This window comes from Pongo abelii, chromosome 19, assembly GCF_028885655.2.
Source record: "Pongo abelii isolate AG06213 chromosome 19, NHGRI_mPonAbe1-v2.0_pri, whole genome shotgun sequence".
Taxonomy (NCBI): domain Eukaryota; kingdom Metazoa; phylum Chordata; class Mammalia; order Primates; family Hominidae; genus Pongo; species Pongo abelii.
Genome location: NC_072004.2, coordinates 4635870 through 4657863, shown reverse-complemented (window position 1 = coordinate 4657863; position 21994 = coordinate 4635870). Strand labels below are relative to the sequence as shown.

The following is a 21994-nucleotide window of genomic DNA, read 5'->3' as shown; positions in this document are numbered from 1 at the left end:
AACCACACTCCCCCCACCAACCACACTCCCCCTCAACCACACTCCCCCCACCAACCACACTCCCCCCACCAACCACACTGCCCCCACCAACCACACTCCCCCACCAATCACACTCCCCCACCAACCACACTCCCCCTACCAACCACACTCCCCCTACCAACCACACTCCCCCACCAACCACACTCCCCCACCAACCACACTCCCCCACCAATCACACTCCCCCACCAACCACACTCCCCACCAACCACACTCCCCACCAACCACACTCCCCCTCAACCACACTCCCCCCACCAACCACACTCCCCCACCAACCACACTCCCCCCACCAACCACACTGCCCCCACCAACCACACTGCCCCACCAACCACACTCCCCCACCAACCACACTCCCCCCACCAACCACACTCCCCACCAACCACACTCCCCCTCAACCACACTCCCCCACCAACCACACTCCCCCACCAACCACACTCCCCCCATCAACCACACTCCTCCACCAACCACACTCCCCACCAACCACACTCCCCCTCAACCACACTCCCCCCAACAACCATACTCCCCCCAACAACCACACTCCCCCCAACAACCACACTCCCCCAACCAACCACACTCTCCATCAACCACACTCTCCCCATCAACCACACTCTCCCCATCAACCACACTCCCCCCACCAACCACACTCCCCCTACCAACCACACTCCCCCACCAACCACACTCCCCCACCAACCACACTCCCCCACCAACCACACTCCCCCACCAACCACACTCCCCACCAACCACACTCCCCCACCAACCACACTCCCCATCAACCACACTCTCCCCATCAACCACACTCTCCCCATCAACCACACTCTCCCTCAACCACACTCCCCCACCAACCACACTCCCCCCACCAACCACACTCCCCCCACCAACCACACTGCCCCCACCAACCACACTCCCCCACCAACCACACTCCCCCACCAACCACACTCCCCCACCAATCACACTCCCCCACCAATCACACTCCCCACCAACCACACTCCCCCTCAACCACACTCCCCCCAACAACCACACTCCCCCCAACAACCACACTCCCCCCAACAACCACACTCCCCCAACCAACCACACTCTCCATCAACCACACTCTCCCCATCAACCACACTCTCCCCATCAACCACACTCCCCCCACCAACCACACTCTCCCTCAACCACACTTCCCCACCAACCACACTCCACCCACCAACCACACTCCACCCACCAACCACACTCCCCCAACCAACCACACTCCCCCTCAACCACACTCCCCCACCAACCACACTCCCCGTCAACCACACTCCCCCCATCAACCACTCTCCTCCACCAACCACACTCCCCACCAACCACACTCCCCCTCAACCACACTCCCCCCATCAACCACACTCCCCCCAACCACACTCCCCATCAACCACACTCCCTATCAACCACACTCCCCCCATCAACCACACTCCCCCTCAACCACACTCCCCCCATCAACCACACTCCCCCCACCAACCACACTCCCCCGACCAACCACACTCCCGCACCAACCACACTCCCGCACCAACCACACTCCCCCACCAACCACACTCCCCCTCAACCACACTCCCCCCACCAACCACACTCCCCCTCAACCACACTCCCCCACCAACCACACTCCCCCACCAACCACACTCCCCCACCAACCACACTCCCCCCACCAACCACACTCCCCCACCAACCACACTCCCCCTCAACCACACTCCCCCCACCAACCACATTCCCCCTAAACCACACTCCCCCCACTAACCACACTCCCCTCACCAACCACACTCCCCCACCAACCACACTCCCCCCACCAACCACACTCCCCCCCACCAACCACACTCCCCCCACCAACCACACTCCCCCCACCAACCACACTCCCCCCACCAACCGCACTCCCCCTCCAACCACACTCCCCCATCAACCACACTTCCCCAACCAACCACACTCCCTCATCAACCACACTCCCCGCACCAACCACACTCTCCCCACCAACCACACTCCCCCAGCAACCACACTCCCCCACCAACCACACTGCCCCACCAACCACACTGCCCCACCAACCACACTCCCCCCACCAACCACACTCCCCCCACCAACCACACTCCCCCCACCAACCACACTCCCCTACCAACCACACTCCCCCACCAACCACACTCCCCTACCAACCACACTCCCCCACCAACCACACTCCCCCTCAACCACACTCCCCCCACCAACCACACTCCCCCTCACCAACCACACTCCCCCACCAACCACACTCCTCCACCAACCACACTCCCCCCACCAACCACACTCCCTCACAAATCACACTCCCCCACCAACCACACTCCCCCACAAATCACACTGCCCCCACCCAGTAGATTCCATCTCCCTCTGTGGGCCAAACAGGTTCTTCCTCAGGCTCACATATGACTGCTGTACAGCTGAATATCCCAGCTATGGTTTACCTGGAGCCTTGCCAATTCTCATGCTGGTACCTTTTGGTTCTTGCTGGTATGGGGATGAGGCAGAGGGACAGGAACACTGCACTAACTAGTGGCTTTCTCTCTGTTCCTTCTCACTCCTGGGTCTCCACATGCTGTTCATCACTCTCCTCCTCTTTACCTGGATGCCTCGTGCCTGTGCCTCCCGACCTCCACTGAGACAATGTCACCTCCAGGAAGTGCCCCTGACGATCCTCTCCTCCCACAATACCCTGTACTGACCCTTTCATGACACCAATTACATTTTTGGGATTGATTCTCTTATCTGTCTCCTCTGCTAGACTAAGTTCTTGGAGGTCAGGGCTGCCCTCAATACCTGTCAGTGGAATGAATGAATACAGAAATAAAAGAAAAACCTCCCTCCTTCCTTAATGCAGCAGTTATCTAGAAAAACCTCCCTCCTTCCTTAATGCAGCAGTTTCTAACACTAGTTTTGGATTATCTCCATCCTTCCAAAATAATCCTTGAATATTCACTTAAGTGGAATGCATTAGAGCAGCTACTAAAAGTGAATCTTTTTGTCATATGAATCAGCACCTCATAATTTATATGCTTGGTAAATGTTTTACCAGAGAGTGGACTTTCTTAGTTCTTTTTTTTTTTTTTTTTTGGAGACAGAGTCTCACTCTGTTGCCCAAGCTGGAGTGCAGTGGAGCAATCTCAGCTCACCGCATCCTCCGCCTCCCCGATTCAAGTGATTCTCCTGCCCCAGCCTCCCAAGTAGTTGGGATTACAGGCACAAGCCACCACGAGCGGCTAATTTTTGTATTTTTAGTAGAGACAGCGTTTCCCTTGTTGGTCAGGCTGGTCTTGAACTCCTGACCTCAGGTGATCCACCCTCCTTGGCCTCCTAAAGTGCTGGGATTACAGGCGTGAGCCACCACGCCCGGCCCGAGAGTGGACTTTCTTAAGGCAGGGAATTCCTACATGGTTGGCAAAAACCACACGGGAACACTAATAATGGCCCAAAGAGGTCGGGAGACAACAGGGCCAGGAGAGATGAAGGGAAGGCTTCCTGGAGGAGAAAAGAGCTCAGCGCAGTGGAAAGGAGAAGGAAACGGGCAGAGGCTGGGCTGGGTGAGAAGGGCCAAAGAAGTCCCCATAGCAGCGGGACAGACAGCGAGCAGGAAGGCTCTAAGATGGAAGAGGGTAACTCAGGGGTAGGCTTTCTTAGCGAGGACAACAGCAAGACAGGAGCGTGGTGAAATGGAATGATAGTGCTTAGTGTTTACTGAACTAAGAATCAGAAGGCCTGGGCACTGGTTCTGACTCTTCTGTATAATTTAGGCAAATCCACAAATCACTTAACCTCTTGGAGGCTCTTTTCCTTATCTACCCAGGCCCATTTCACAAGAATTCACCCATGTAGAAACATTTTAAAATCCATAAAGTGCTACAAATTTGCATAGAGTCATTATGAAGAAACTGGCTCCCACAGAGCAAGGCAAAACTGTGGCAAAAAGTGATTCACTAAAACGGTTGGCGTTACTGGGATTTAGGGTGAAGTGTGGCAGTTCAGGAGAGAAGAAACGAGATAAACAGTAGAACTGACAGGAGGGCAGGTGACACAGAAGGGAGGAAAACCAGATCTGTGGCCTCGGAGGCAGGCTGCCGGGGCAGGTAGGAGGGTCAGTCCCTGGGAAGCAGACAGCAGAGAGAGCAAGGAAGGGCACGGCATGGCAGCAGGAGGGGCAGAAAGGAGATGCCAGGCCCGTTCGGGCTGGCAGATACCAAGCTAACGGAGGAGGACAACACTAGTAATCAGGGGTTGGATAATGATAAGGCTTCTTGCTGCTGGTTTTCAGCATAAACAGGTCATTATATCTTATTGCCAGCCTCCTTCTGTGGGAGTCAGGTGTCTACAAACCCAAGGGAAGAGACTAGGGAAGCTTCATGACCAAGAAAACTTGTGACCTGTACCCATATGATTTCGAATTCCAGAAGACCAATGAGAGGCCATGAGAGAAAACTTAGGAAGGAAAGCTCTGAAGGACAAGGGGACAGGAAAAGAGATCCTGGAAGGAGAGGGAGAGGGTGTGAAGCTGAGTCAGCTGGAGGAAGAACAGGTAGAGGGCGGGGGGGCCAGCAGGAAGGGGAGGAAGGACTGTCTGAATCACACTCTGAGAAAGAACAGGGTTACTCTCCAAAGGGTGGAGATCAGATATTCTCTGGCCCCACCAAGGACCAACCCAGGATAAATTACAGCTGAAGAGACGCAGGTGAGACAGAAGGGGAACTTCCTGACCAGCAGGATGAAGCAAACATGTTCACTCAACTTTTCACCAGGCCTGTCTCTCCTGTTTATCCTAAGAAACCTTCCCAGACACCTTTTGTGCCAACTCTATGGCCTGGTGAGCCAGCTCATGCATTCATTCAACAAACACTGAGTGTCAGCTATGTAGAGGCATTGCTAGATACTATAACGTGGCATTGAACAGAACAGAAATGGTCCCTTCTTCCTTCATGGAGCTTACAGTCTAGTCAAGGAAGCAGACATTAAAGACATAATTACATAACACCTGTGAAAGACTCTGACGAAAAAGTACAGAGTGCTGTCAGAACGATTCAAGGAGGCTGCAGTGAGCCATGCTTGCGCCACTGCACTACAGCCTGGATGACAGAGGGAGACAGTGTCTCAAAAAAAGAAGCAGCAAAGAAAAGATTAAAGAGAGGTCATGATGGGAAGGGATCCATGAAAGGCTTGCTAAGGAAGTGATATTTAAGCTGAGACCAGCCGGGCATGGTGGCTCACACCTGTAATCCCAGCGCTTTGGGAGGCTGAGGCAGGCAGATCACCTGAGGTCGGGAGTTCGAGACTAGCCTGACCAACATGGAGAAACCCCATCTCTACTAAAAATACAAAAAATTAGCCGGGCATGGTGGCGGGTGCCTGTAATCCCAGCTACTTGGGAGGCTGAGGCAGGAGAATTGCTTAAACCAGGAGACGGAGGTTGCGATGAGCCAAGATCGCGCCATTGCACTCCAGCCTGGGCAACAAAAGCAAAATTCCATCTCAAAAAAATGAACAAACAAAAAAAAACGCTGAGACCACAGGGACAGGCAAGAGTTAACCAAGGCAGGAGCAGGGGTGGGGAGCGCACAAAGGCTCACGGCAGGAATCTCAAATCTCCAGGCAAGGCAGAGTAAGGAGCCCAGCATCCTGAGCCGCCCAGCCTTGAATCTGTGCCTTTCAATAAAGCTCTTTATACATTTTTGTGCGAATGTCTTGTCTCTCACATCCCAACAAAGCTGTGTGTCCCCAAGGGTGAGGCATAGGTTTTCCCCTCAGGCTGAATGCTTTCTCTGGGTGGGTCCAGAGCTTTTACAGAAAACAGCACGCAGGGCCAGAGTGACTGCCCAGTGATTGCCGGAATTCCTGAGTCAGGACAAACAGGAGTTTCGTGTTCAGATAGAAGATTTTGAAGTTACTCTTCCTTGCAGTGACGCTGGAAGACTTTCAGGAGATGGTAGGAGGCTCTAGGACTGGGAAAGGGGAGTCAAGCCCACAGAATTCCAGGTCTACACCTGGGGCTCACTGACTCACTCTCAGCCCTTTACATTAAAATCAATAGACTGGGTGGTTTTCTTTCTTAAACAAAATACTAAGTCAGGGGAGAGGCATGTTAAAGAACCCCAGGAGACACGCTTTCCGGGAACTTTGTGCAATAAGAGAAGTTGGGCAGCTACCACCTGTCTAATGAGCATTTACCAGACTAAGCACTTTACATCCTTTTATTTAATCCTCTCAACATCCCTATTAGGTGAGTCTTGTTACCTTCATTTTACAAAGGACAAAACTGAGGCACAGGGGCCGGGTGCGCAGTGGCTCAGGCCTGTAATCCCAGCACTTTGGGAGGCTGAGGCAGATGGATCACCTGAGGTCAGTTCAAGACAAGCCTAGCCAACATAGCAAAACCCCGTCTACTAAAAAATACAAAAACGAGGCCAGGCACGGTGGCTCACGCCTGTAATCCCAGCACTTTGGGAGGCCGAGGCGGGCAGATCACAAGGTCAGGAGATCGAGACCATCCTGGCTAACACAGTGAAACCCCGTCTCTACTAAAACTACAAAAAATTAGCCAGGTGTGGTGGCAGGTGCCTGTAGTCCCAGCTACTTGGGAGGCTGAGGCAGGAGAATGGTGTGAACCTGGCAGGCGGAGTTTGCAGTGAACCGAGATCGCGCCACTGCACTCCAGCCTGGGCGATAGAGTGAGACTCCGTCTCAAAAAAATACCCCCAAACACTGAGGCATAGGGGTATGAGTTACTTGCCAAAGAACACATAGTAAGTGACAGAACTGGGGTTTGAATCAAGTCTGTCTCCAAGGTCTGTGCAGTTGCAGGGAGCGATGGGGAAGGTCCCCCATTCCAGGTCCCTCTCTGTCCCTAAGGAACAATTCCCTGTCTTCACAAGTCAATCCCCACTTGGTTCTGACTGCTCTTCCTCCTCAGCACTAGCAGACTCAGGAAACCATCTCTGGAGTGTACGTATTCTGAAGGTCATATTTCAAATCAAATAGTCCTTCAGAGTCCCTCCCGTCCTCCTCCCTCCTTCTTCCTTTCTCTCTCCCCTCCTCTCTCCTTTTAAACAGAGACGAGGTCTCTATGTTGCCCAGGCTGGTCTCAAGCTACTGAGCTCAAGCACTCCACCCACCTCTGCCTCCCAAAGTACTGGGAATACAAGCATGAGACACTGCACTGGGCCCAGACCTTTTTCTGAAACTTCCCTTTTTGTGTCCTTCCCATGGATTCTGGGCTCCATGCCCACACTCCAACACTGCGCCCAACCTGAGATCTCTCTACACAGTAGGAACTGATGTTTCCAAGACCAGCTCTGAGACACCACCCGCCCTGGCCACTGGCACCCCCCGTTTCTGTCAGCTCCCCCCAGCTTAACACAGTCACCACCTCATACATGCACTTTTCCTTATATATAGAATGCTGCAAATTACACATTTAATATATTCATATGTTTAAGTCAGTGTGAGAACAAATAAAGCATATTTTGACCTCTATGACGGAGGCTGGCTCTGTCTCATAGTAGGCACTCAAAAATTTTTAGGAAGAAAGAAGGACTCCTGGGCCTGAAGGGATCTTAGGGAATCCTATCATCCTACAGCCCTCGGGAAACACTCCCTGCAACTGCATAGGCTTTGGAGACAGACTTGGATTCAAACCAGCATCAGCTCACCTAGTCAGGTGTGGTGGTGGGAGCCTGTAATCTCAGCTATGCTAGAGGCTGAGGCAGGAGAATTGCTTGAACCCAGGAGGCAGAGGATGCAGTGAGCCGAGACTGCGCCACTGCACTCCAGCCTGAGCGAGACTCCATCTGAATGAATGAATGAACGAACGAACGAACTGGAACCAAAACTAGAACCAGGTCGCACAGCTCCTCATGCCGTGTTCACTCCATGGATCACATTGCCTCAAAGGCAAAGGCAAACAGCCCGTTGTGTTAGCAGGCCTCCCACTGACAGCTCTTTAGAGATGGGCAGTTTGGGCCACCTGAGGAGATTATGAGGCCAGGAGAGGAGATCCGGGCAGTAGCAGGTATGTTCATTGTTAACTTGTGAAACACACCTAATCTGCAAAGACTACACTTTGGACTCCACACTGACCAATCTCACACGAGATCTTTGTTTCTGGTGGGGACTGGGCAATGCAGCAGAGTCATGAGGCATGAGTATGGGAAGTCAGCTCTCATTAGCTCTGAGGCCTTAGCCGACTGCTGGCACCTTCTGAAATGTAAGATGGGGCCGAGCATGTGGCTCACACTTGTCATCCTAGCACTTTGGGGGGCAGAGGTGGGAGGATCACTTGAGGCCAGGAGTTCAAGGCTACAGCGAGTTATGATCACGCCACTGCATTCCAGCCTGACAGCACGACCCTGTCTCAAAAAAAGTCATAATAAGATGGCCCATAGAGGCTCTGCTTTAAACACAAATACTTCAATCACTTATCACTTGTATTGGCGATGGTGATGGGAACAACATCCAGGCAGACTGTAGGATAACACCTAAGGATGTTAGTGTCTCTAGGACTCATCAGTTGGAACATTCCTTCATTCAAACTTTGAACATTAGGGTGGGGTAGACTGAGACTCAGTCCAAGGAAAACAACTGACTGCCATTCAGACCTGGCTCAGCCTAAGAAAAAAGTAGGCTTTAGACTGCAGTAAGAGGAATTGTGGTGAGAAGGGCCATTCGGCATTGGGCAGTTCCTGGAAGGTGTCATCAAATACATGTAGCCTCCTCTAAAGTTGTACACGGCGACAGAGAAAAAAGACCTCATGAGTCCTTGAGTCTTCCCTTGATCCTTGCAACCTGACACTATTGTGAGGAAACGCAGGTCTTTTGCGCTGCAGGCTTCTGCCTGGTAATGTAAGGGCACAGCCCACAACAGTGTACCCTAAGATACCACCCCAGCCTACCAGCTAGAGACCTGTATTTTGACCTCTAAGACAGGGGGCTCTCCTGCCCCCCTCTCTTCCTGGGTCACCTGGAGAATGAGTGTGTCATTCCCTCCCTTTTTCCTCCTTCCCCATGAAGGTCAATGAGAAACTCTAAATAGCAAGGATGAGGGAAAGTGAGGAGGCCAGGAAGGCCATTGCACTCATCTCTGTTCTAAAATATCCAACTCAGCCATGCGCGGTGGCTCACGCCTGCAATCCCAGCACTTTGGGAGGCCGAGGCAGGCGGGTCACTTGAGGTCAGGAGTTTGAGACCAGCCTGGCCACCACAGTAAAACCTCCGTCTCTACTAAAAATACAAAAATTAGCTGGGCATGGTGATGCACACCTGTAGTCCCAGCTATTATGCTTGGGAGGCTGAGGCAGGAGAATCGCTTGAACCCAGGGGTGGAGGCTGCAGTTGAGCTGAGATTGTGCCACCGCACTCCAGCCTGGGTGACAGAGCAAGACTCTGTCTCAAAAAAAAAAAAAATCCAATTCAATTCCAGATCATGCTTTGGGTCTGTCCAGGGGTATGAACACTAGAGGAATACAGAGCCTGACCTGGCTCTCAACTGTCCAGGCCTGGAGGTCCAGGAGGGTTGACCCCCCCTTTAACACATGTACCCCTCACATATTAATACAGAAATGCTGCTACATTCCATGTTCTTCATCCCCTAAACGACCTGATCTCCAGCTTCCTCTAGCACCTACCCCATCAGACCCCCAGGATGAGACGGAGTAAGAGGCTGAAAACAAGCAAGATGACAAACATGAGCACAGCAGAACCAGAACTCAAGTCATGGCTGGGGGGTGGCAAAAGGAACTGAATACGGAACAGAAACCCTTAACTTCTCTTGCTACTGCCCAATCCTCTTGTGATTCCAGGCAGCCATTTCATTTAAAATCCCTTTCAGAAGCCTGTCATCTTGCATTAGAGCTGGAAGCGGGGTTGTGTTCTGGGTTGGCTGATGATACATGGACTTCTGAGACATGCACCTAGGCTGACTCAACAAATATTAAACATCTGCTCGGTCAGACCCTCTGCTCAACTCTGCACACACAAAAGACGATGAGATGCAGAATGGTGGTTGCCAGGGGCTGGAAGGTGGTGGGTTCAGATAGTGTTTAATGGGTACAGAGTTTCATTTGGGAGGATGAAGAAGTTCTGGAGATGGATAGTGGTTACAGTTGCACAACAATGTGAATGTACTTAATGCCACAGAACTGTATGCTGAGAAATGGTTATAATGGTAAGTCTTACATATACTTAATCACATTAAAAAAAAAACAACAACACATTTTTAAAGGGTGGGGGGAAATGAGACAGCCTTCCTTTCCTCCCTCTGAAGAGGCTTTCTTTTGAATTATTTGACTATCTTTCTTGCAGACCAAATATTCTGAAGTCTTCTGCATTTCCTTCTCGTCATCACAGTGATGTGCCCAGCGGCCCTACATTTAGAAATCTCTATTAGTTCTGGGTACGAGCCCCATGGAGCTCTGTATTCCCAACATGTGCTTCCCAGTGCCAACCCACCACCTGTTCAGCTCAGGCTCAGGTCACTTACTCTCCCCACCTCAAAAAGACCCAGGTATACGAATAAAAGGTGTCCTCTACTAAGACACAGATCTAGAGGCCATGTGCTCCTGGAGGGCAGTACCTATCTCTCATACAGACTGTCTCCAGCCCATGAAACAGGCCATATTCCAAAAGTCTCCAAAAACTTTACCAAGAAACATTATGGATAATGTTATAGTCCTCAGTAAGCCCACAAAGCCTGTTTACTGTAAGTCACAGAAATATCACACATTTACAATTAAAACAGGCAGGCCGGGTGTGGTGGCTCACACTTGTAATCCCAGCACTTTGGGAGGCCGAGGTGGGTGGATCACCTGAGGTCAGGAGTTCGAGATCAGCCTGACCAACATGGTGAAACTCCGCCTCTACTAAAAATACAAAAATTAGCCAGGTGTGGTGGTACGCACCTGTAATCCCAGCTACTCGGGAAGCTGAGACAGGCGGATCGCTTGAACCTGGGAGGTGGAGGTTGCAGTGAGCCTAGATCACGCCATTGTACTCCAGCCTGGGCAACGGAGCAAGACTTCATCTCAAAAAAAGCAAAAACAAACCAAAAAACAGGCAGAAAACAATACTAGTTGCATGTAGTCTAGAGTGCCAGCTACACACTGCCCTCCTGTCCTCCCCTCAGTGCCCACCCCTAAATACACCCCGCCACGTGGGAGCAGGCCTCCCTCCAACAGCATGGCAGCCCAGGTTTTGGAGTCAGACTTGAGTCTGAATGTGGGCTCTGCTGCTTGCTGGCTGTCCAACCTCAGGCAAGTTACTTAACTTCCAAGTTAATTTCTGTAAGCTTTGGTTTCTTCATCTTGCAAATGAGGATAATATCGTCCACCTCAAAGGGTTATCGTGAGGGACAATGAGATTACAGAAGGAAACAACCTACTGCACAGTAAGTGTTCATTACTGTTCTTATTCCAACCCCAAACACCACCTTCTGAAATGAATCTTCATCATAACAGAAATGACTTCTATCAGAGCAATCTTTGTTCCAAACAGAAGACAGAAAAAGGACTTACTAGAACCAACCAACTTCCTTTTTTTTTTTTTTTTTGTGACGGAGTCTCATTCTGTCGCCCAGGCTGGAGTGCAGTGACGCAATCTAGGCTCACTGCAACCTCCGCCTCCTGAGTTCAAGCGATTCTTCTGCCTCAGCCTCCCCAGCAGCTGGGATTACAGGTGCCTGCCACCATGCCTGGCTAATTTTTTGTATTTTTAGTAGAGACGGGGTTTCACCATGTTGGCCAGGCTGGTCTCGAACTCCTGACCTCAAGTGATCTGCCTGCCTCGGCCTCCCAAAGTGCTGGGATTACAGGTGTGAGCCACCGCGCCCAGCCCCAACCAACTTCTGATCCACATCCTGCCTGTTCCCCCTACCCTGCTTCGACACGTGGGGCTCAGGTAGTTTCCACTGTGAGGAATGAGCTTGTTAAGGTTAGGCGGACTCTCCACTTCCTCTAAACCTTAGCTACCCAAGGCCAGGAGCCTACCAAGTTCTGCTCTCCTGACTGGGACTGGGAAACAGTGAGCCGTGGAAGGCAGCTCTGCTGCACAGCTCCAGCTCATCCTGCTCAGCTGTGCTGCTTCCCAGCCATTTGTCCACCCTGAAAGGATACACTAGGGCAAGGTGTCTTCTACTCTCTCTGGTCACTCCCCGAGATGTAAGTAATGACACTCATTCACCACACCTCTGTCTTCAAAAAGACAAGTGTAGGATGAAAAGACCCCAGAGAAGAGACGATGTGCTGGCCCCTCTCTAAGACGCCACACGCACCTGCCTATCTTTGCCTCACGCTGCTTAGGCTTTGGGGCATTCTGTCCAACTGTTTTCTTGAAGACTCTTTCCTGAGTCACTTAGAACTAAAGACTAAGTATTGCAAGCTTCAGCCACTTTCTTAAATATGTGCCTTGAAAGAAAGAGTGGGTGGGTGGCGAAAAGAGAACATGAAAATCTTCCTTACAGTCTGGCTGGGAGCCTACCTATTTTACCTCCAGAGGTATGCTAGCAGACAAAAGCTGCTAGATATGTGCCATGCCCAAGGGTAATTTAGAGCCCACATTCCTCTCTCTACCTGCAAAGAAATACACAGGGGACTTAGGAACTACTTCCTACTTCAAGGAAGAAACCTGTCCAGTCCCTCCCCGGGTCACTCCCATGTCCATAACAAGTTCATGAGAGGTACCAGTAGCAATCTGGGTGGAAAAACAGTTCTTCGATGCACTGTCCCAGACTCTGCCAGATGGCTGACATCCCCGATCCCCATGTGCTAAATGCCGTTAGTGCTCCCAAGACAGTTTTTTTTTTTTTTTTTTGGACGGAGTCTCGCTCTGTCGCCCAGGCTGGAGTGCAGTGGTGCGATCTGGGCTCACTACAAGCTCCGCCTCCCGGGTTCACGCCATTCTCTTGCCTCAGCCTCCCAAGTAGCTGGGACTACAGGCGCCCGCCACCGCACCCAGCTAATTTTTTTTGTATTTTTAGTAGAGACGGGGTTTCACCGTGTTAGCCAGGATGGTCTCGATCTCCTGACCTCGTGATCCGCCTGCCTCAGCCTCCGAAAGTGCTGGGATTACAGGCGTGAGCCACCGTGCCCCGTGCTCCCAAGACAGTTAATTCTCCCTCCTCAACATTTCTGAACACCCCCTGGAGGCCAGTGGTGCCCTGGCTGAGAACCACTGAGTCAGCACCTGTATTGCTTTGTATCCCACGGTGCCCAGCATATACTGGGCACCCTGTACTACTTGTGGATTGAATCTAGTAGGAAAGGTCCAGTCACAGACATACTTAGATCCATGTCTCTTACCAAGTAATTTCTGAACCCCTACTGTGTGCTCAGCATCTTTACAGGGATCAAGAGGAAATATGGATCACAGTCTCTATACATAAGGAAGTGGTAGGAAAAACAAGACCATAAAACATTATTCAATATAAGGCAATATATAAGCCAATGCTAAACTGTAAGGTCTGTGAGAAAGTGGATGACGTGATCAGTAAAGGCTGGCAAAATCAGGGGAGGCTTTGTGGGAAAAAAACATAAGTTGAGGTGGCTCTTGAAGGAGGTGGGATTGTCTTCATTTAGCCCTACCGATCCTCAGTCTGTCCCTGCCAGGACCGCTGTTCATGGAAAACTCCTCTAGGCCCGTGGTTCTAGGAGCAATTCGGCAACTCAAGCCCTTCAAATCCCATCCCCAGGGGGCTCCTGGAACAAGACGGTGTGAGAAATTTCCCATTCTTTGTCAGAAGACCAGCGAATATCAGGCCTGCTTTCAGGAGGCCTGCTCATCCCAAAGGCAATGGAAGAAACCACTGGCGGAAGTGCCAATGGCGGAGATGCCCAAGACAGAACCAAAAAGCACTTGGTGCTACGTGTACATACTGAGTCACAGGCTCTAAGTGCTGGGGCTCCCAGTTGTGACCACAGACACTCCCCACATCGCCTGTCCCCTGTGGCCCTGGAATTTACCTGCTGTGGATGAACCTGAGGTCTCAGCTATCTCCTCTGTCAAAGGTCTTCTTGTCTCCTCCCTCACCAACCATCACCATGTTTCTTAGGCAGCTCGTCCCCATTTCCTCCATTCATCTCTCTCCAGCCACCCAGGCTCCTCCTACAGGCTGTGCCACCAAACTCTCCTCACAGCCCACCCCACCGTCTTCTACGCTGCCATCCTCCTGACATTCAAGCTGGTCCCAGAGTCTGGCTCCTCCAGGAAGCCCAAGACTTGTGGCTTCCCCAACCCTGTTTCCTTTCAAACAGGCAAAATCAGTAACACTCCCCCTCCACACCCCACTCATCTTTTACTTGTATACAATGTAAATGGAGAGTCTTGTCTATTTATATACACTATCTATCCAATGTTAGAAAGAATCCCACTTCCCACAGACCACGGCAGCTAAGCTGAGGGCTTGGCCTACTTGTTCTTATTTCCGTGAGACTTACCTACCTTCCAAACCCCAGGCACCCCTTAGGCTAATAACATCTAGGGATACACCCTCCTCTCTCATACACCCCATTCTGAGGAGCCACATCTAAGTCTACAGACCCAGGACCCAGAGTCCCTCCCCCAGTAAGTAAAAATGAGGATTATATGAGTCATAAGCTCTTTCCATATACATGCTCTTAACTTTCGAGACAAACAAATAAACCATTTTTTTCCCCTCCCACAGGAAGATTCAGAAGAAATCCTTTTGGAATTAAGCCTGGAGTTTCCACCCCATCCTCAGGCTTCTTGCCCTCAGTTGTTGACCAAATGCTTCACCATAAGAATGGCCCCATTCCAGAGTCTCCCAATTCTCGCCATCACCAAACTCTACCTGCTGGTTCAACTCTATCTAATCTTTCTGCAGCAATGCCAGTTTAGCTTTCTGACGTGATTTACGTCTCTCTCAATCAACTAGATATTTTTGTCTTTTAAAAGTTTTGTCTCGTAAAAGCAATTTTTTTCCATGACACAGCCCTCAGGAGATCCTGAGAACATATGCTCAAAACAACTCTTGTTATATGTGCCCACGGCATGTTAAAGTTTTCACTACAGTCCTTATCATGGCTTGCAATCACACACACACACATTAATAATTATTTGATTAATGTCTCTCCCTACTACTAGACTGTATCACCACTGTGTCCTCTGTGCCTAGTTCTAGATCTTTCCTCAAACAGAACACAAAATCCTACCCACATGTAGCACGTACAACCTCAGGCTGTCTAGCCACTGGACAAAATCTCCAGGGGCTCTCTTGGGTCACTACAATTCCATCCCTCTTTTCTCTCCTCCCTTTACTATTCCCGCCTTTAGTAAGAACAAAGAGCCTCAAAACCCTTTTTCCATTGCCCCCTGGAAGAGCTTCCTATAGATAAGAGAAGCCCAGTCTCAAGCCAAGGACTGGTTGGTTTGGAGGAGAATGGCAAAAGAACTGGAGAGAGCAAATGGCCGTGAGCTGTGGACAGGATCCGAGTCTTCTACAAGTCATGTTTTTGTATCTTACTATACTCTGTGGGCATTCAAGAAATGCTTTGAGAGTTGACTTATTAACCTGATCACTTTTGTTCTGTCTTCAATCCAGGAAAGAGAAGACTGAGACAGATAGTAGTAAAAAGTAGGTGCTGAAGGGAGTGGGGCTGAAGACCAGGTTTCAAGATGACTGCCCACTGACCACAGAAAATGAGTGTAATTCATGGAAATCAGGTTTAACAAAAATGTCCCAACTTTGAAGGTTGCAGGATATTGAGGAAAACAGTAACAGTTAAGAAAAAGAGTCTAGGCCGGGTGCAGTGCCTCGCGCCTGTAATCCCACCACTTTGGGAGGCTGAGGCAGGCAGATTACAAGGTCAGGAGATCGAGACCATCCTGGCTAACACGGTGAAACCCCGTCTCTACTAAAAATACAAAAAATTAGCCAGGCATGGTGGTGGGCGCCTGTAGTCCCAGCTACTTGGGAGGCTGAAGCAGGAGAATGGCGTGAACCTGGGAGGCGGAGCTTGCAGTGAGCCGAGATCGCGCCACTGCACTCCAGCCTGGGCGACAGTGCGAGACTGCATCTCAAAAAAAAAAAAAAAAAGAGTCTAGGCTTGGAAAGGCATTGCTTGCTTGGGTGGATGTCCCCAGAGATCTGGTTAAATAGCTTAGTAGCGGACTGAGTACTATATTACATCCTTTCCATAGAATCTGGAACCTGATTCTCAATACAGTAGATTGCCAATGCTTGGCGACTGACTGGTGCAGGACAGGGGATTATTGATAACTTTCTCTGATTCGACTTTGTCTGGAGACAGAAATATTAGACAGGCAGACTCCCACAGGCTTCTGGAGGTGTTCTCCAGTCCAGAATTGCTTTATGTTTCTGGGTTGAGAGGTTACTGCATGCCTTATCTACAGACCTACGCCAGAACACAAGCTTATCAAGAGCGGCCGCACACTTCCTGCCATCATGTCCCCTAAATGACAAACAAAGATGGTTTACATGTGCAAGTTGTGTGTGTTACCCTGTCTTAGGCACAGAGTTCAATGCGGAAAGGAATGGAGGCCAGATTTGAAGTCAGGATTCTACACAGCAGTTTTAACTGAGCTCCTGGGGCAAGAGTGAGGGGGTGGGCCAGCTGGCTCCCTTGCTGACCTTACTGTTATCTTACCTGTCAAAACCTCCCCGCTGTGTATGTCCCTAAGGACTATGGCAAACTGTCCTATCCCATAGCATAAAGGGTGGTGATTGATGTCTCTCCCTCTGTTTGGGGAATGACAGATCACCTAGTTTCAGCCAAGTTCTCAGTAATCTTCCTTCCGTCATTTTGCCAAAGCAGCATTTCACTTCACTCTAAATGCCTCGAGCTCTCCAAACAGCCCCATCCCCCTTTTGCAATTTTCTAGGGAAAAAAAGTCACTATTGAATGTCCTTACTTCTGCAGCAGGAGGTCACTCTTCCCATTCTCCTGCCTAAGGCATCTGTCATCAACATTTGGACAGCTAGCACATCAGAACACAGTGGCAGTCCCACGTTGCTCAGCAGCCTAGAAATACATGCCCAGAACTGCCAGCTTTCCGAGTGGTGCTGGCTCCACAGCCGCATGAAGAGAGGAGGAAGGCGAAGACACTTATCCAAAGAACAGACACAACAACACAAAATCATTTGAAAAAGAACATCTCTGTCAGCAGCTACCACCGAGCAACAAGTCCTTCTTGAATGTGCTCCATGCTATGATTTCAATCCAGCAACGCTAAGCATAGCTCCATAGTTTCAAGGACACCGCAGTCGAAAACTTCGAGCTGGACGGTAAAAAGAAGCTGTTTGATTTATGAAGTGGGTCAACCAAAAGGAGCAATGCAAAAGTAAAGAGGTCAGGCCGGGGCCTGCCCCCTCCTTGTCCCATCCACTTCTGCTGATATTTATCCTTTGTGAGAAGCCAAGAGTTCCAAGTCAGAAGGTTCTCCTGGAATATAACCAAGCTTAGACACAGAGGCCCACATTTTCTCTTGGATGATCCTAACTTTACTTCAAGGGCATCGCTCAGCTGGAGGCTTCCAGAACTGTTTACCCCAGACAAGGTCTGATTCTAAAAACATCCCAGAAAAAATATATTCTTAATTGTGCATAAATAAAAGAGGGGCAAAATGAAGCCTAAGAAGCCTGGGGTTTATTGAATACTTTCTCTAAGCAAGCACTGCGCTGAGCTTTCACGTGTTGTAACAGGCACTTCTGCAACAAACATTTGAGCCCCCATTATGTGCAAAACATGGTTACAGGCACTGGGGATACAAAAATGAACAAAATAGTCAAAATCTTAGCTTTCACCGAACTGTCTGTTGTTGTTTGAGATAGAGTCTGGCTTTGTCGCCCAAGCTAGAGTGCAGTGGTGCAATCTTGGCTTACTGCAACCTCCACCTCCCAGGTTCAAGTGATTCTCCTGCCTCAGCCTCCCGAGTAACTGGGATTACAGGTGTGCGCCACCACGCCTGGCTAATTTTTTTGTATTTTTTTTAAGTAAAGATGGGGTTTTACCATGTTGGCCAGGCTGGTCTCGAACTTCTGACCTCTCAGGTGATCCATCTGCCTCAGCCTCCCAAAGTGCTGGGATTACAGTCGTGAGCTACCACACCCGGCCACTGAACTGACATTTTAGTGGGGCTGACAGAAATATATACGTCAGCTGGTGATAAATACTATGAGGAAGGATAAAGCAGACTAAGGGAATGCTATATAAAATTTTGTATAAAAATAAAGCAGAGGAGGGAGTGCTATTTTAGATAAAGTTGTCCTGGAAGGCTTCTCTGATTGCCATTTGATAAAGATAACTACAAAAAGGGCTATCACATATATGATCACTATGTGCTGGGAACTGTACTAAGTACTTAATGTGCATTTAATCCTCAGCAACTCTGCATTCAGTACTATTACCATGCCCACGATACAGGACTGAATGAAGCTTAGAGACGGTAAGGCTCTTGGCAGAATCTGCAGTAAGGGGAGCAGGGCCAGGGTTACATTGTAAGGGAAGAAGCTAGGACTTGAACTCAGGGCTGCAACTTCAAACCACATGCTTTTCCTCACCACGCTGCAGCCAGGCTGGTGGAGAAAAGGAACCTCAAAGAGGTCAAGTGTGGCTGTGGCTACAAAGTAGCAGGTCCATCTGGCCTCCCCACACATGGCTAAGAGATTAACGCAATTCAATCTTCCCTAATATCAGGCGATTACTCTCATCACCAGCTGAAAACCAAGCCTTATCTTGAAACAAGAGGAGAAATACACCTTGGGCTCCTTAAGGCCAGCAAATAAATACTGAATATGTTCCTCTCTCATCCCTCTCCCCAGCCCCCAACACAAGATGGTGTAGTAAAGGGAGACACCATTTCTCACTGGAAAACAGACAGGAATAGCACAAGAGATGACCACACTAGCTGCTTGACAGCGCCACAGCTCTCTGAGGTGGAGTCAGGGGGACAGGCACTGAGAAAAGGTCCTCAGCAGGGAGAAGGCAGGCCCTGGCTAGCCCCACGTCAAAGGAGGTACAGCTCTCCCTCAAGCCCTTGCATTTTAGGATGGAAAGGGGGAAGCAGAATGCTTTCTTAAGCAGCATAAGGTAGGCCAGACAGAAGCACTGGGAGCAGGTCACCAGGTCTCCTGAGGGGAGAGGAGAGTAAGGCTGGAGGCAACTGAGGAAGGCTAACATTGCTTCAAGCCGAGAAGTCCAGAAGGGAAATACCACATCTAAGGTCAGAGGGTATTTGTGGAATTGCTGGAAATCCCAGGTTGAGGGTCCAAGCCAAACTACCAAGAGGCTAAAAGAGAAACCCAAGCAGAGTCCCACAAGGTTCAAAGCAAAGGTTGTGGTTTGGACCTGCCCCGTTTTTTTGTTTTTTTGTTTTTTGTTTTTTGTTTTTCAAGACAAGGTCTCGCTTTGTTGCCCAAGCTGGAGTGCAGTGGTGCAATCTTGGCTCACTGCAACCTCCACCTCACCGGTTCAAGCGATTCTCCTGCCTCAGCCTCCTGAGTAGCTGGGATCACAGGTGTGTGCCACCATGTGTGGCTAATTTTTGTATTTTTAGTAAGGATGGGGTTTCACAGTGTTGGTCAGGCTGGTCCCGAACTCCTGACCTCAGGTGATGCCCCTGCCTCTGCCTCTGCCTCCCAAAGTGCTGGGATTACAGGTGTGAGCACCTTGCCCGGCCTGACCCACCCATTTTTTATTGTATTTTAGTCACCCCAGCCACAGGAACCTGTAGCCAGTTAATCAATAGCCAAGGTAGGAAGGAAAGGTGGAAGTTCATCCCAGAATGGAGCACATTAAGGGACTTTTATTCAGAATCTGGATTTCCATCTTATATCCCAACTGACTTGGGCATCCCAGTTTAAGCCCTGGCTAAGCTGACCTTAAGAATCTCCCTCCTAAAGCCTTCAGACCCTCTCCCCATCAACACACACACATGTGCCTGCGCACACAGAGAAATTCAACGTTCACTCCCTCTCCCCAGAAATTTATCACGTTATCTCCAGCAAGTCAGGTCTCATGGCCCAACATTGCATCAAACAAATTATGACCTGAAAATGGGAAGAAAAAAAACTGTGTCACCTAGAGAAACCCAATTAACAACATGACTCCGCTCTCTTCAATTCCCCTCTCCCCTCCAGCCATATCCGGGGCACCTGTGTGGCTGACCGCCTTTTCCCACTACTGGCCATGTTCCCTGGCTGACTCAAAAGCCAGAAGACAGTCTGAGCAGGGGCCTCCAGAGAAGCGAACCTAGAGATGGGAAGTCCTGCTCTCCCCACACCTTGGCCTGGTGAGAGCGCTGGAAGGGCACAGGATCAAAACACCACCTGGCTGATAGTCTGGAGTGTTCACCTTGAAATCACTAAGTTGCCACTTAAGCCAAAGCTCCCTGCCGAAGAAAAACATAAATGCTACAGAAAGCTCTTCCACCAGAGTGTGTAAGTGCCCCACAAGGGACAATGAACGGGTATTTCCAAGAAATTCCTGCAGCATTTGCTTCCTCTCAACCCCTTTCCTTATTAGCTCCTACCTTGCGAGGTCTCCATTGCTTCCAGCCTTTAGCTAACATAAATACCCACTGCCTTTCCAAACCTTCAGCCTGACCACATGTAGCATGTGTCGTGTGTGCGCGTGTGTGTGTGTAAACATCATCTTCCCAGCCCGTGCTACAGTTTCCAAAGAGAAGAAATGCCTCCCCTCCTCCCCGAGGGCTCCCAGCCCCACGCTGCTGCAGTTGGTCATGTAATATTCAGGGACCCTGAGACCGGAAATGCCTGGTTCTGAACTGCTGCACTTGAAACAGGAGAGAAGGGATAGGGAAAACTGAACGTGGGATTGAGGGTGACGGTACAGGGGTGGGGTGGCTGAAATTCCGACCAGGGAAAGGATGCAATTCAAGGGTGGGCGAGGCAGAGAAAGGGATGAGAGAGAGGCTGTCGAGACAGTTGCAAAGTCAAAATTCGAGGAGCTGAGGAAGAGGAGGGGAAGGAAGAAGACAGAAGTAAGGGCAAAGGTGGAAAAGGGCCGTAAGGAGGTAAGGAGCCACAATAAAGATTCTCCAGGTGATGCGGGAGGCTAAGTTTAGGCGAACCAGTGGGTCCCGAACCCCAGAGTAAAGGTAGGGTGGCACGGAAGTGTGGGGGCGGGGCACCACAGGGTGGGGACCGAACTGGCTCCCAGCATCTGCAACCAGTGGAGAGAGAAGGGAGCAGAGGGCGGGGGCCCAGCCGCGGCGGGAGTCCGGGAAAGGGGCACGGGTCGCCAAGGGGACCCAGGCTGGTGGAGGGGGCGCCCGGGAGCACGCGAGGCGTGCAGCCACCCCGCTCCCTCCCCTGCGGCGGGGACAGGAACCAGGGCGAGGCTGGGGAACGGCGCGCTCACCCGCAGGGCGGACAGGTCGATGTCGTCCAGGCTGCGGGCGGGGGCTGGGTCGCCCATGGCCTCCGCGGGGAACGGGGCACCGGGGCCGCTCACGCTCCGGCTCGGTTACTCCACTGCCGCCGTCGCCGCTTCTCCCCCATCGGAGAACCCCGGGGACGGACTCCACCGCGCCTCCCCCGGAGACCGGGGAGGGGGAGGGCCGGCGCGAGGACCGACCCACCGACTGACAGTCGCTATCTCCCCGGAGCCAGCCACCCGAGCCTACCACCTCTCCTGCGCAGGCGCGGAGCGGTCGCGCACTGGGAGGGTAGAAGCTCGAGCGTGACGCGAGCGCGCCGGGGCCCCCTCCCCCTAGGCGCCGACACCTGAGCGCAGGCGCAGGCGAGCAGGCGAAAGGCGCGCGCGAGGACGGAGCGACCGCGCGAGCCTGGCGTGAATGAAGTGGGCGGCGGCCGAGGCGGCCGCGGAGCGCGCCCACCAGCTGGCGCGCGTGCGCACACGCGTTTCCTTGTCTTTACCTATTTTTTTGCCCTTTCCCTCCCTTATTTCCTTCTCAGATCTCCTTTGACGCCTTTCCTTCCCTTTCCCTCCTTCTTTCGTGT

At 51.0% G+C, this 21994-nt stretch overlaps 1 protein-coding gene across 13 annotated transcripts in view; it reads right to left on the bottom strand.

Moving 5' to 3' along the window:
- MINK1 (misshapen like kinase 1) overlaps nucleotides 1-21994 on the bottom strand; it is a 67104-nt gene extending 45110 nt beyond the window's left edge. For 4 of the 13 annotated variants that reach the window (XM_054536011.2, XM_024234999.3, XM_024235002.3 and 1 more), the window contains exon 1: nucleotides 21393-21713. In XM_054536011.2, the coding sequence (XP_054391986.2) occupies nucleotides 21393-21449 (57 nt within the window). In that variant the 5' untranslated portion in view covers nucleotides 21450-21713. Of the gene's footprint in view, nucleotides 1-21392 lie in introns of all 13 variants that reach the window. The other 9 variants (XM_063717959.1, XM_024235000.3, XM_024235001.3 and 6 more) reach the window with 6 other exon arrangements.